Source organism: Cebus imitator, unplaced genomic scaffold (genome assembly GCF_001604975.1).
Source record: "Cebus imitator isolate Cc_AM_T3 unplaced genomic scaffold, Cebus_imitator-1.0 Scaffold619, whole genome shotgun sequence".
Lineage (NCBI taxonomy): Eukaryota > Metazoa > Chordata > Mammalia > Primates > Cebidae > Cebus > Cebus imitator.
In genome coordinates this window covers 850567-863142 of record NW_016107934.1, presented here as the reverse complement: position 1 = coordinate 863142, position 12576 = coordinate 850567, and the positions used below count along the sequence as shown (strand labels likewise).

The window sequence follows — 12576 nt, the reverse complement described above, 5'->3', positions numbered from 1 at the left end:
AAGAGGGAATATCCTTTTGATTAGAATGGGATTGCTCTTTGAGAGATATGTGTGAGTATCATGTCATTTTGATTCCAAAATGTTCAGTCTAATGTGTCCAGAGAATAAAATTCAGTTTTTACCTCAATATGTAAAATGGACAAAATATTACTTAATATTTCAAAGGGTTTGAATTTCAAGTATTGCTATGTAGGAAAACCTGGAAGAAGAAACGTGAGAAATGGCTGATGTTATTTTTAAATTCTAAGGCAGTAGCTCTCAAAGTATGGCATGCTTTGTGCCATGAGGTCACTCTGAATGTGTGACTGTGAGGGCAAAAATATTTCAAAATAATCCTAGGACACTGTTTATCTTTTCTGCTTTATTTACATTTGCCTGTTGAAAATTACATTGCAAAAGCAATAGCGGGTAAAGCTGTTGATACCTTAGCATGAACCACAGCAGAGGTACCACACTGACTAACAGTGAATCAATCCGGAAAGGAAAAAAATACAAGAAAAACCAGTTTCACTCAAGAATGTGCACGATGAAGCAGTAAGAATTTTTAATCTTATTAGATCTCAACCCTTGAGTACATCTTTTTTATATTATGTCTGATATAACGGGAAGTTAGTGTAAGTGCTTCTGCAGCCTACCAAAGTATACTGGTTGTCATGAGAAAAAGTACATACTTACTTGAGTTCCAGATGCATGCTTTTTTCACGGAACACTAGTTTTTCTTGAAAAAAACGACTGACAACAAACTATAGTGTTCATAGTTGGGCATTTGGCAAGCATTTTTGCAAAAAATGGATGGATGGAATATGTCATTTCAAAGAAAACAGTAAGCCATCTTGATAAAGTTCAAGATTTTCAAGCTAAAATTAGAATTTTGAAAAATGTGCATTTTGCCACCATGAGCTTGGCCTCTTCTCAATATTCAAAATACTTTTCTTGTGAGATTGGTGGAGATATTAATGAATATGATATTTTGATATATAATACAATGAGTCAACATGGAAGATCGACATAATTCAGTGAACCATTGTTTTCCAAATGACCCATACATTATATTATGCATCTATTCAAAATAAAAAATAGACTAGTGACTAATATAACAGAGTATGAAAGTTCATTGATTTGGTCTAAAATGATACACAGCAGCTAGCTTCTTAAAAAAATCATTTGTCAAATGTCCATAAAGTATAAAGTAGCAAAGAATGATATCCTCAATTATCTGAAAAGATTATTAAAATACTCTTTATTTTCCATTTACTTTCTCCATAAGGCTATGTTTTCTTCATATACTTCAATCGAAACAATATATCACAACAGATGTAATGCAGGGGCAATGATAATCTAATTATCTTCTATTAATTCAGGTATTTAAAACATTTGCAGATATGTAAAACAATGCCACTCTTCTCATTTTTTTCCTTTCAGGAAATCAAATTATTTTTTATAAAAATAAATCATTTATGTTAACCTGTAATGGGTTTTTTAATTTAAATAAATTAATTAGTAAATAAGATTTTCTTAGTTTTAATTTCAACTATAAAATATAGGTAGATATAACCTGAAAAAACAAAATCTGTGTGGTCCTCAATAATTTTTCATTCTTGTTTTCTTAGAGATAGAGTATCGCTCTGTCACGCAGGCCGAACTGCAGTAGTGTCATCGTGGCACACTACAGCCTCCACCCCCTGTGCTCAAGTGATCCTCCCACCTCAGCCTCCCAAGTAGCTGAGACTACAGGTGTGCACCACCATGGCTGGCTAATTTTTTTTTATTTTTGTAGCAATGAGTGTCTTTCTATGTTGCCCAGACTGCTCAATAATTTTTATGATTGAAAACGAGCCCTATGACCAAAACTTTTGAGAATTTCTGTAGTTAAATGTATTTGTTCTAAGACAGCAGTCATTGTGACATCAGCAACAGGTCACTGATTACCATATGAAGAATTCCATGCAGTTGACCATTATTTCACAGAGCTCTTCAGTTGGAGCTCTATAAGAAGTGTCTAATGCTGCTGCCGATGTTTTCCACAGAGTGTTGTATGATGTTACCGGGAAAGGCATCCAACAAACAGTAAGAGAAAGACCATTTCATTCGTACATTATTTCTTCCTGTGATTCTGTGTTTCACCATGAAAGATGCACAAACTTCATACCAAAAGGGTAAAGGCTGCTGCTAGCCAGATGTGGACTTCAAATCTCTTGAAGGTCAGACAATCTCTTAAAAATGTTTACCACAAATGTAAGATTCGTCACCAAGATTCAGCTAGATATCCAACTGTGACATCTGATGATTGTAATCAAGATGATGTTAGTTATGATGAAGAAATGAATCTTACAGCAGTGCTCCAAGATGTTAAAACTGCTCAAGTTGAACTTTTCAGCCAAATGACTGACATTGTCCATGCGATACCGAAATTCCAGGAAAAGACTGACTTGTGTCAAAAGCGGATGGAGGTCCTGGAAACCAGAATGAATGTTAATGAAGACAAACAATTCACAACAACTAAAGATATCCTCTCTATGAAAAAAGACATCGAGGCATTAAAAAAGAAAATGACAGAACTGGAAAATCAGAATTCTTGCTCCAGGATCCATTGTCTAGAGGTTCTAGAGGGAGAAAGGGGTAAAGAAACCATAGAACTGCTTTACAAACTCATACAACAAGCAACTCTGAAGAACACATTGGCCTCTGAAGACAGAGAAATCTCTTCAGCAGAACCAGAGAAAGTGCCGATTTATCCAAAGTCCACTGATCATCTTGAGAAAAAAACAATTTCTCCCCAAATTAAAACTCTAAAGAAAAGTAACCATCAAAATGCATCAAGGAGCTCTAAAAAAGCAGACCCAAATATTTACATTTACCCAGACTTCAGTACATGGATCAAGCTAACTTTTGTTCATGGAGGAAAATGGACATTTTTCCTCAGTGCTACCAAGTTAGAAGAATTCATCCAGTGGCTTCTTTCTAGGCCAACTGCTCTTCCTGAGGAACCACAGGTCATAAACCAGAGATACTGTCCATTCATTGGCCCTATTGTGAGCTTAACCACGATCTGTCTCTCCATGTTCAACAATATTTACTGCTTTTTTCGTTCCTTCAAAGAAGAAGTAACTCGACTATAGAGTTATTTTCTGCTTTGCTTGGTACAAAATAAATGTAACCTGGTTGCTCCAAGCATTCACACATCCGTGTGGTGGCTGTGAATTCTTCGGTAGTTTGCTCACGCTGGGCTCACTATTTGCAGAATTTCTCAATGTCTACAGTAAGTTAAGGCACATGGTCAAATTGAACTGTTGTAATTCATTTTCTGTCGATGTTCTTGTTTTCTCAAAGGCAATGCATGAGGATTCATCCTGGGTCCATTTTCATAGATAATTGGAAACAAAGAATGAAGGAGGCAAGGGAAATGTAAAACATGTTTGGTACCCTCCAAGTCAGTTTTCTATATACTTTGTCCTAGTGGCCTTTGTAAATAAGATTTGTGATACCAGAAACATACTCCACTGACAAGACTTCATTTTATTTATTATTTATTTTTGAAATGAAGTCTCACTCTGTCACCCAGGCTGGAGTGCAGTGGTGCGATCTCGGCTCACTGCAACCTCCGCCTCCCAGGTTCAAGCCATTCTCCTGCCTCAGCTTCCCAAGTAGCTGGGATTACAGGCACGCGCCACCGCTCCCAGCTAATTTTTGTATTTTTAGTCGAGGCAAGCTGGCCAGGCTGGTCTCAAACCCCTGACCTCAAGTGATCCATCCGCCCCAACCTCTCAAAGAGTTGGGATTACAAGTATGAGCCACTGCACCCAGTCAGACTTTAAGTGGCATAGAGTGTAAAGGATACCCATTGTCAAAGCTACTAAAGTTAGCAGTATAAAAATAAAGGGAATTGAAAGTCCAAGTTATTGCAAAGAAAATATTGAAAAAATTGGCTTTTTCTTTCAACTTTAGCCTCTTCTCCATCAAACAATTAGATAAGAGGAGAAAGACAATAAGATACTGGGTAATGTTTACATCTTCATGAAAGGAGACAAATACCATATCCTGTAGGTTTGATACAGAGGAAATGAGAAAATCTAAGAAGGGATTTGTGGACTAAGTTAAATCTCACAACTATAATAACATAAACTCTTATATGACAAGATTTTTTTCTTTTTATTTAAAGCATACAGCCAGGATGAGTTTCATTTTTAGATATAACAGGTGCTGTCATTGTAATTTCTGAATATCATGCAGAATAACTGCAAAACAATGTCTCCTTTACCACTTAACTCTGAATGAAATCTACCAATAGTCCTTCCTTTGGGGTCATATGTTAAACTACAAATATCCTTGGCAAATATACTACTTTTAATTATTTGCAGTTGACATTTCGAAAGGGGGGCTTTGGTAGCTAGCTGACAACAAATGAAAGAGGACAAAGGACCTAAGGTGGGTATAGCAAAAATTAAGACAATTTTGTCTGGTGCCAATCTGGGAGTAATTATATACCACAATTTTTTTTTCATTGACAAATACATTCTATTTGATCCTTCTTTACAAATTTATAGGTATGTACATAGTAACTTTTAAAATATATCAATATGTAGGGAATCAACCTCAATGCCTATCAATTACAGATTAGATCAATAAACTATGTTACAGATACACCATGGAATACTATAGGCAGCCATAAAAATAGCATGAGATCATGTCTGTTTCAGGAACATGGATGGAGCTGAAGGCCATTATCCTTAGCAAACAAATGCAGGAAAGGAAAACCAACTACCACATGTTCTCCCAAGTGGGAGCTGAATGATGAGAGCTCATGGACACAAAGAAGGGAACAACAGACACTGGGGCCTGCTTGAGAGTGGAGGGCAGGAGGAGGGAGAGAAGCAGAAAAAGTAACTATTGGCGGCCAGGCGCGGTGGCTCACGCCTGTAATCCCAGCACTTTGGGAGGCCGAGGCGGGTGGATCACGAGGTCAAGAGATCGAGACCATCCTAGTCAACATGGTGAAACCCTGTCTCTACTAAAATACAAAAAAAATTAGCTGGGCATGGTGGTGCACACCTGTAGTCCCAGCTACTCAGGAGGCTGAGGCAGGAGAATTGCTTGAACCTGGGAGCCGGAGGTTGCGGTGAGCTGAGATCATGCCATTGCACTCCAGCTGGGTAACAAGAGCGAAACTCCAATTCAAAAAAAAAAAAAAAAATGTAACTATTGGGTACTGGACTTAGTACCTGGTACTAAATGACTTGAGTTTACCTATAAAACAAACCTGTTTATGTATCCCTAACACTAAAATAAAAGTTAAAAAATAAAATAAAATATGTCAACATGCAGCATACCTAATAAAAGCAAGGGGATTTATTAAATGAGTTTGCTTTAAAATGACATAATGGGGCTTACAGCGTATTGTTCTGTGAAAGGCACTAGCAATCTCTATGTATTTATTTACCATCAGAGATGTTCGTAAGGAATAGCCAGCACTCTACTTCAGTACATTAGGTGTGGTCCTCACATGAGGACAATAACTAGGGAGGGCAGGCCATGACACAGGCAAATGACATCACAAATAGCTTTTGGAAGAGAAAAAAGTGACTCAGCAGATATAAGCCTGGGTCATCTAAGCCTCTGTATATTAGCACCGACTTTCACTTTTCCCCCTCCCATGTCCCTTACACAGCCCTTAATGTTCTCAGCCTAAGTCCTAAATTTACTCTTAACAAATTGTTATTTAATTTCAATCAGATTTGTTCTGTCAGCCGTAAAAATGTAATCATTATACAAACTTAGTAAATATTTTTTAAGTGTTCACTAATAGTAAGGGATTGTGGAGGATACAAGAAAAGGTAGACATTCCCTGTCCTGTAAATATAGAGAATTAAATGGCATAAATGAAAAATGTACACAAAGAACTGTAAGGCATGAAAGACGGGGATGGGCAGCAAAGAGCAATACGGAAAGTACTGCTGGTATCAGAGAAGGAACAAGCTCGATGAGCCTTGTGATAAGGAAATAAGGTGAGGAGGGGGTGGAGAGGGCAATGCCACCTGCAGAGGGAAAACAGGAGCAGAGGGCGGGGGGCAGGGGCGGAAGGGAATGTGGGATGCGAAAGCCACTGGGCATTAGATAATGTAAAGTACTGACAGGCTATTATTTCAGCCCTGTTATGGATCTAATTTTTCTCTTCAGAGATTCCCATCATGTTCATTTCAACCCGTTTTCTTTACATACAGAAGAATGTTAGAGGGAGAGAAAGTAATTCTACATGATTTTCTCAGTGTCTCACGATTTCCTTGGAGAGGATTCTGTTTGTCCTGTTAATGAATTGAGTTCCCTGTGAGCGAAGGGAGGATTTTGCTTCTGAGTCAATTATTTATTGTCACCTAGACACAATCTCACATGACTTGTTAAAATTATAAATCGTCTTATAACTCAACATGTGAGCAAATAACTTTTCTCGAGTCCTGGCTCTCAAGTTAACCTGCTTCTCACCAGCCCACCTCCATCCCTCCTGGCTTGGAGAACTGGCGTGTCGCTAACCCATCCCTCCACCAGTGGCTTACAGGGTCTTCATCGATTATTCTCCCTTTCCCTCCATCTTAATCACCATCTATCAGTTCCTTGTACTCAGCTTACAAAAATACTCACCTGGTTCCCTTGTCCTTGTGTTCCCCTTGACTCCTGCCAATTTCCCGTCATCTTTTTGAATGAGAGGCCAACCCTCCCTGTCCCCACCTTCTCTCTCCCCTGCTCTCCATTGCTCATAGGAGCATGTCTTCCAGAACAGTCCTTTCTTATCTAGTAGTTCTCTTTCCATCACTTGGGCGGATTTTTCTTGGGTTTCTTAGATGATTCTGCTGCCATTAATCATTAAAATATGGATGCTTCACATTCATGACTCCCAAATCAAAGAATTCCTAATCTAGCCTCTCTGGGACATCCCGAGTTTTGGTTTCAGATTACTATTTAACTTCTCCACTTGTGTATCTACAACAAAAAGTACATAAATAAAATTAAATGAATGTCTATAATGTATATCAAACATGAAAGTCATTGTGCATTCACCGAAACATCTCAAATCATTGTTTTTTGCTATTAAACACGTCTATTGGGGAGGAAACCTTTGGTAGTGAAAAGAGCAAAGACATTCAAAGAAGAACGGATTTTAGAACGACTATTTAGCAAACATTTATTATGTATCAAGCACTATGCTAGTTGGTTGTACAATGATGACCCTCATAACTATGCAATTTTGGCAAATTCCTTAAACCTTGTATTCAGTTTTCTCAACTCCGAATTGAGAACAATTTATGTGATGAGATTCTTGTGTTAATTAAATGAAATCGTGTATAATCTACCAGGGATAATGCCTGATTTCACAGGTACTTAACATATGGTGGTTATTTCCTTTCCTCCATAGGCTAAATGTTAATGGAGGGCATGAAGATGAGCAAGACGTGGGCCCTACCTCAAGCAGCTCATGTTCAGGACTCTGCCTCCTTTCAATAAAGGACTTCAGACAAATAGTGAACAAAGTGACAGGCTAAATACAAACGCTGCAAACCAATTCTTGACTCCCGCATCCAAAGACAGTGTGATAAGAACAAGACAGGGTGTGAAGCTCTCCTCCTGATCTGGGCACTCAACCAATATTCCATCATCTACAACAGTGGTTTGCCAACCTTTAATTGCACACTGTATAAATAAGCGACAAAGAAAAGGATCTGTAGGGAAAGGAGGCTGAGTTAGGAGAAATAATTTAGTTCAGTGTGTAACACTGGCTTGCGTAGACACAGACACTAACAGCATTCTGTTCATTCACAAACAATATTCACCAACATTTACTGAAATTTGACTCTATACCAGGAAATAGCTGAGCTAGGTGTGAACAAATAGAGATGAAAAGACACCAGACCTATCCTGAAAAACAGCCTTTCAAACGGTGTTATTTCCAGGTGCCAATTATTTTGGTGTGTTGCTTAGATCTGGATTGGAAAATCACACACTTCATTTAAAACTTAATTTAGCTTTTTTGTGGGACAAAACTCAAGTCCCATTTAGAAAAAGACATCGTTTTCCTAAAAGTAATGTTTTAGGGTTAATTCATCAAGACAGAAAAATATTTTTTTTCTAAATTCTTCTACACACCTTCAAAATGTAGACTGTCACCAGCATATGGATTACTCTCTGAAACGTCATTTGTAAATCCTTTAAAACTCAGAATGCACACTGCAAAGAAATAGTATTAGAGTTGGATTTTTTGACGAATCTGTGAAAGCTGCTTGAACTGCAATGTAGCTGATATAATGGCATTCATAAAACTATAAAGCCAATTTTATGTATATTCCCATGCCAAAGTGTATTCAGGAAAATAACTGCAATCGTGGTAGTCCTGAGAGCTGGACCAGTGTCCCCACGCTCCTTATTCTCTCTTCTATCCGATAGTGGCGTGAAAATGTCATAGACTTACGGTCCTAGTGGAGGATACCATGGAGAACAGGGAACAAAGAACAGCAACTAAATGGGGTCCAGGACAGTACTCCAGGGATGGGAAGCCAAGGTGGAAATTCTTGGGTGAAGAAAGAGATAAAGTTTCCACGTGGCTGCTGAGAATCTCGTCCAGGGAATAAGGACTGAATGGGGCCAACGTCATCTTTTAAAGTGATGAGGGACTGAAGACTGTGTACAAGGGAGATAACTGATGCGTGTAAAGCATAATTTTTGGCACATAGGCTCAATAAATGATGATGATGATACTGGAGATGATAGAGAAGAGGCAAACACTGTAGGGTTTGCTTCTTTATTTGTTTTATAGAATACAACCTATTTGGAGGCTAATTTTATTTGTCAGGAACACGGAACTCCAATGTCAGTGGCAGATGGAGTTACTGGAGCAGGGCGATGGTTGGGCAGATGGGACATGCAGGTAAAGGGATGTTGCACTGGTGGGGCTCTTGGGACAAAGATAGCATATGTGTGCTCATCCTCTCATCCTTCCCCTTTTCCATGCCATTATTTTCACCTAAAGCTTGAGGTGCAAGGATGTGGGATCTAGGGAGACACATCCCAGACAGAGACAGAAGTGGGTGGGGGAAGAAGAAGAAGGAAAAAAACCCTTCAATAGGATTAAGGAACACTGATGTTCCGGTGCAGCCCTTCAGACAGTAAGGCCACTCCTCCCATGCAGAGCGAAGGTACTACACCCTCCACTCTGAAGGTGCTAAAAAAGGCAGTGCTTCCTTAGGTGATTTAATGACATGACCATCTTTTTCTACCCTTAGTTATATTTTAACTCTAAGGAATCTGTACAAGCTTCCAGGAATGGCTCTCAACAGGACTCTTCCAATCTTTGCTTTAGTCAAAGAGCCTACCTATTTTTAGATTCAACCTTTCTCTCCCACTCTCATCTGCTATCATAGGAAAAGAATGCACAAAAATGTGGCCAGATGAATGCATGAAAATGTGGTCAGTCTGATTCTGAGGATTTATTCCCGATGGAAGATGTGACATATCTTTCAGAGATCAGAAAATCTAAATTTGGATACTGCTGTCATTTATAGTGACCCTCAGTCAACTTATATTTACCAAATATAAAGATAATAATTGCTTGATGTACAGGCTATAATTGGATCACAGCCATCAGTGACATGATTATTTGTTGTTATAGCAATATTAATGAAATTATGCCCATGGCAGCCTAATTAGAGAAGCACCATCACGACCCAGCTGGCATTTTCAATATGTTGTCTAAGAGGTATGATCAGAAGACAAATCAGAGCTAACTTAATGAAGCTTCTGATCAGAGGCTGCTCTGAAGACAATGAGTTATTGAAAGAGACAAAGAGGAACTCGTGACTGGCAAATTTATGCAGGCTGTCATAGAACAACAAAACACAACAGAATTTGCTGGATTCCATGTTGTTGAGAGTGGGAGCAGTAGAGATTTTCTTCCTTCTCAACAGCAGGATCCCAAGTCATAAAAATTTGGCTATGAAAAGAAGTTTAAAGATTACTTAGTTCAGTGATATTCAAGTGGGGGTACCCCCAAGGGTCTTTTAAAAATCTCTCAGCAGGCTTTTGCAAAGTAATCCCTCCAAATACCATGATACATCTAGGGGTTGGGGGACATGACATTGTCTGTCGCCATGTAAGAATCATGACAATAGGACCAGCATAAGGTAGGGACTAAGAACAAGCATCTAGATATTACATAGGCCAGAATTCAAGAGGACTGTTATTCACTCGGTGTGTGACCTTGCTGAGTTTCCTAAATCCTCTGAGTCAATTTTCTTATCTCTTAATTGGAGACAATAGAATATAATGTAAAATTCTGTGCTACAGAAAAAAATGAGGAAAAACACTTAGCTCAGCATCTGACACATAGTAGTTACTCAATTAGTGTTCCCCATAACTCTACCATTACTATTATTACGACTACTAGTACCAGTACTGCTGAGCAGGCCGGGCAGCTGCTGTCCAGTATGTTGAGGCGGAAAAAAGATTGAGGACCAGAAGACTGGTCCAACTCACTGAGGAGGAGCCTGAGATCCAGAGACAGAAGTGACCTGCCTAAAGTCACCCAGCTTATGGGGGTCTGAACGAGATTCCAGGGCTACAACTAAGATTTCTAGACCATACCGAATCCTTGGATTCCGACTCCTTAGGTAATAATCAGTGAAAATAACCAGGGAAATGCAGTGGCCTAGCAGTCAAAGACAAATTTAGCTGTGCCTGTCTCCCTTTGTGCAGTGTCCATAATGTTCTATAAGGTATCAAAGTGCACTGATTGCGGATAAGAAATCTTCTATTGCTGCAACCCAACCAAACCCCCTTCCCCAGATCATGCAGTGCATGTTCTATTACCTTTGAAACTTTGACTTTTCTCACCCCATACATTGCCAGTCTGGTCTTCTATTATTGAGCATTTGGTCAGGGATGAGGTGTGAATATTATATGGCAATGAATGTACACACATACATATGTAGATATAGATCTATACATACATGTGTGTGTATGTGGTATCAAATATATATGTATGATACACACACATCCCAGAAATTTATAGCCTTTGATCAATTTTTTACCCTATTGTCTGTGCTATTGTTCTAGTTACTATAGCTACAGGTGAAAAAAGTAGTGATGATAAGCACCCACACATACATACTTGTGACAGAAGCCTCGGATGGTCCCTGTAAATGTTAATGTACCGTTAGAAAGTTGAAGAACTGTGAATAATGTTTAAATAGTTGATACGAGTCTTAAAGGACAATGATAACTTACTACAAAGCCTGTCATTCAAGGGAACAGCAAAGTCTGACAGGAAACATGTATTAATACACTCAATGTAAAACCTAAAACCTAGAAAAGCACTCTCAGCCTGTCTTCCCTCTTGCCATCTTCTTTAAAAAAAAAGAATTATTTCTCTTTTTTCCTGAGTTTTTGATAAAGTGTTACTCTTTCCACCAGTAGACTTCTCCCTCTTTCTCTCTTTGTCTCTATCTCTCCTTTCTTCCTCCTTCTACTTCAGTTTTTCTCAGGATGGTTTAGCAGCCCATGGGCTCACACATACAGTCACTTGCCAGCAAGGTCCCTTTCCCCAACTCAGTTTCAGGCCATGTAGCTCAGTGTTTACCTTCCCTAATCTTCCTGATTTTACTTCCTGTTATTCCTGCTTCCGGCTCCAACTTCCTCTCATGGTTGCTTACAGCTACATCCAGTTCCCAAATCCCCCTCCCTAGTCCTGATTTCTGTGTCCAACTCAGGCTGCAATCACACTTCACCTTCTGATGTCCTCTTGGTACGGGCTGCATCAATGGACCCATCCAATCCTAGGCATTATCTCCATTCTGACTTGTTCTTTAGAGAGGAATCCTCTATTAGTTAGTGCATCCTCTAACATGCACTATTTCCTCCATTTTTTTTTTTTTTTTTGGTCACAACTTTTTTTTTTTTTAACTTCAATTCTTGCTTTTTTCCCATAGATCTGATGGTAATACAGAATAAAGTTTTATTTTAGGATTTATTTTGTGTAATAAAGACAATGGAATGTTCTTTGGTCTGAATTTCAAAAGCAGGTAAATAGAACAAGTTATAATTTAGGTAGGGAAGTAACTTTAGCTATATTTCTTTTACTGATTATTTTTCCTATCGTTTCTCAATTGCAAAAAAAAAAAAAAAATTCTCCATCCTAAGAAAACATATGCAACAGGATTTTAATCTGATTTTCCTATCTTTATTTGCTCTAATATTCTGGTCCCTTTGTGATTTCAAACAAATTAATTTGTTTTCATTTCTAAGGAGAGATAGGAGATTTTTTTGGCTGTTTTCAATTCACTGAAAATGAGTCTTAGAATAGGCATGTTTTGAAGGAACGCTCAGTTTATCGCCTGCAACAATAAAATGTAAGAAAGTCAAAAATAGCATGAACAAATAATTAGACAAAAATTTCAGATTTTTGGAAATTACTGGATCTGAGATGAGATTGCTTGCTTAGCTCTCCTCAACTCTTGGTTTAAAACAAAAACTTCTTAGGTTTTGAACTTCCACAACTATGAAATCAATTTCAAGTATTTATAACTCTGGGAATACTAC

At 38.4% G+C, this 12576-nt stretch overlaps 1 protein-coding gene across 1 annotated transcript; it reads left to right on the top strand.

The window, feature by feature from the left end:
- The first annotated feature begins 1928 nt into the window (after nt 1–1928).
- Nucleotides 1929–3180, top strand: CCDC54 (coiled-coil domain containing 54). The gene has a single exon (XM_017517162.2). The coding sequence runs from the start codon at nt 2133–2135 to the stop codon at nt 3117–3119; it is 987 nt and encodes a 328-aa protein (XP_017372651.1). The 5' UTR covers nt 1929–2132; the 3' UTR covers nt 3120–3180.
- Nucleotides 3181–12576: the final 9396 nt, after the last annotated feature.

Coding starts and splice junctions, on each gene's coding strand:
- CCDC54 (XM_017517162.2), top strand. CDS start 2,133: ATGCACAAACTTCATACCAAAAGGGTAAAGGCTGCTGCTAGCCAGATG.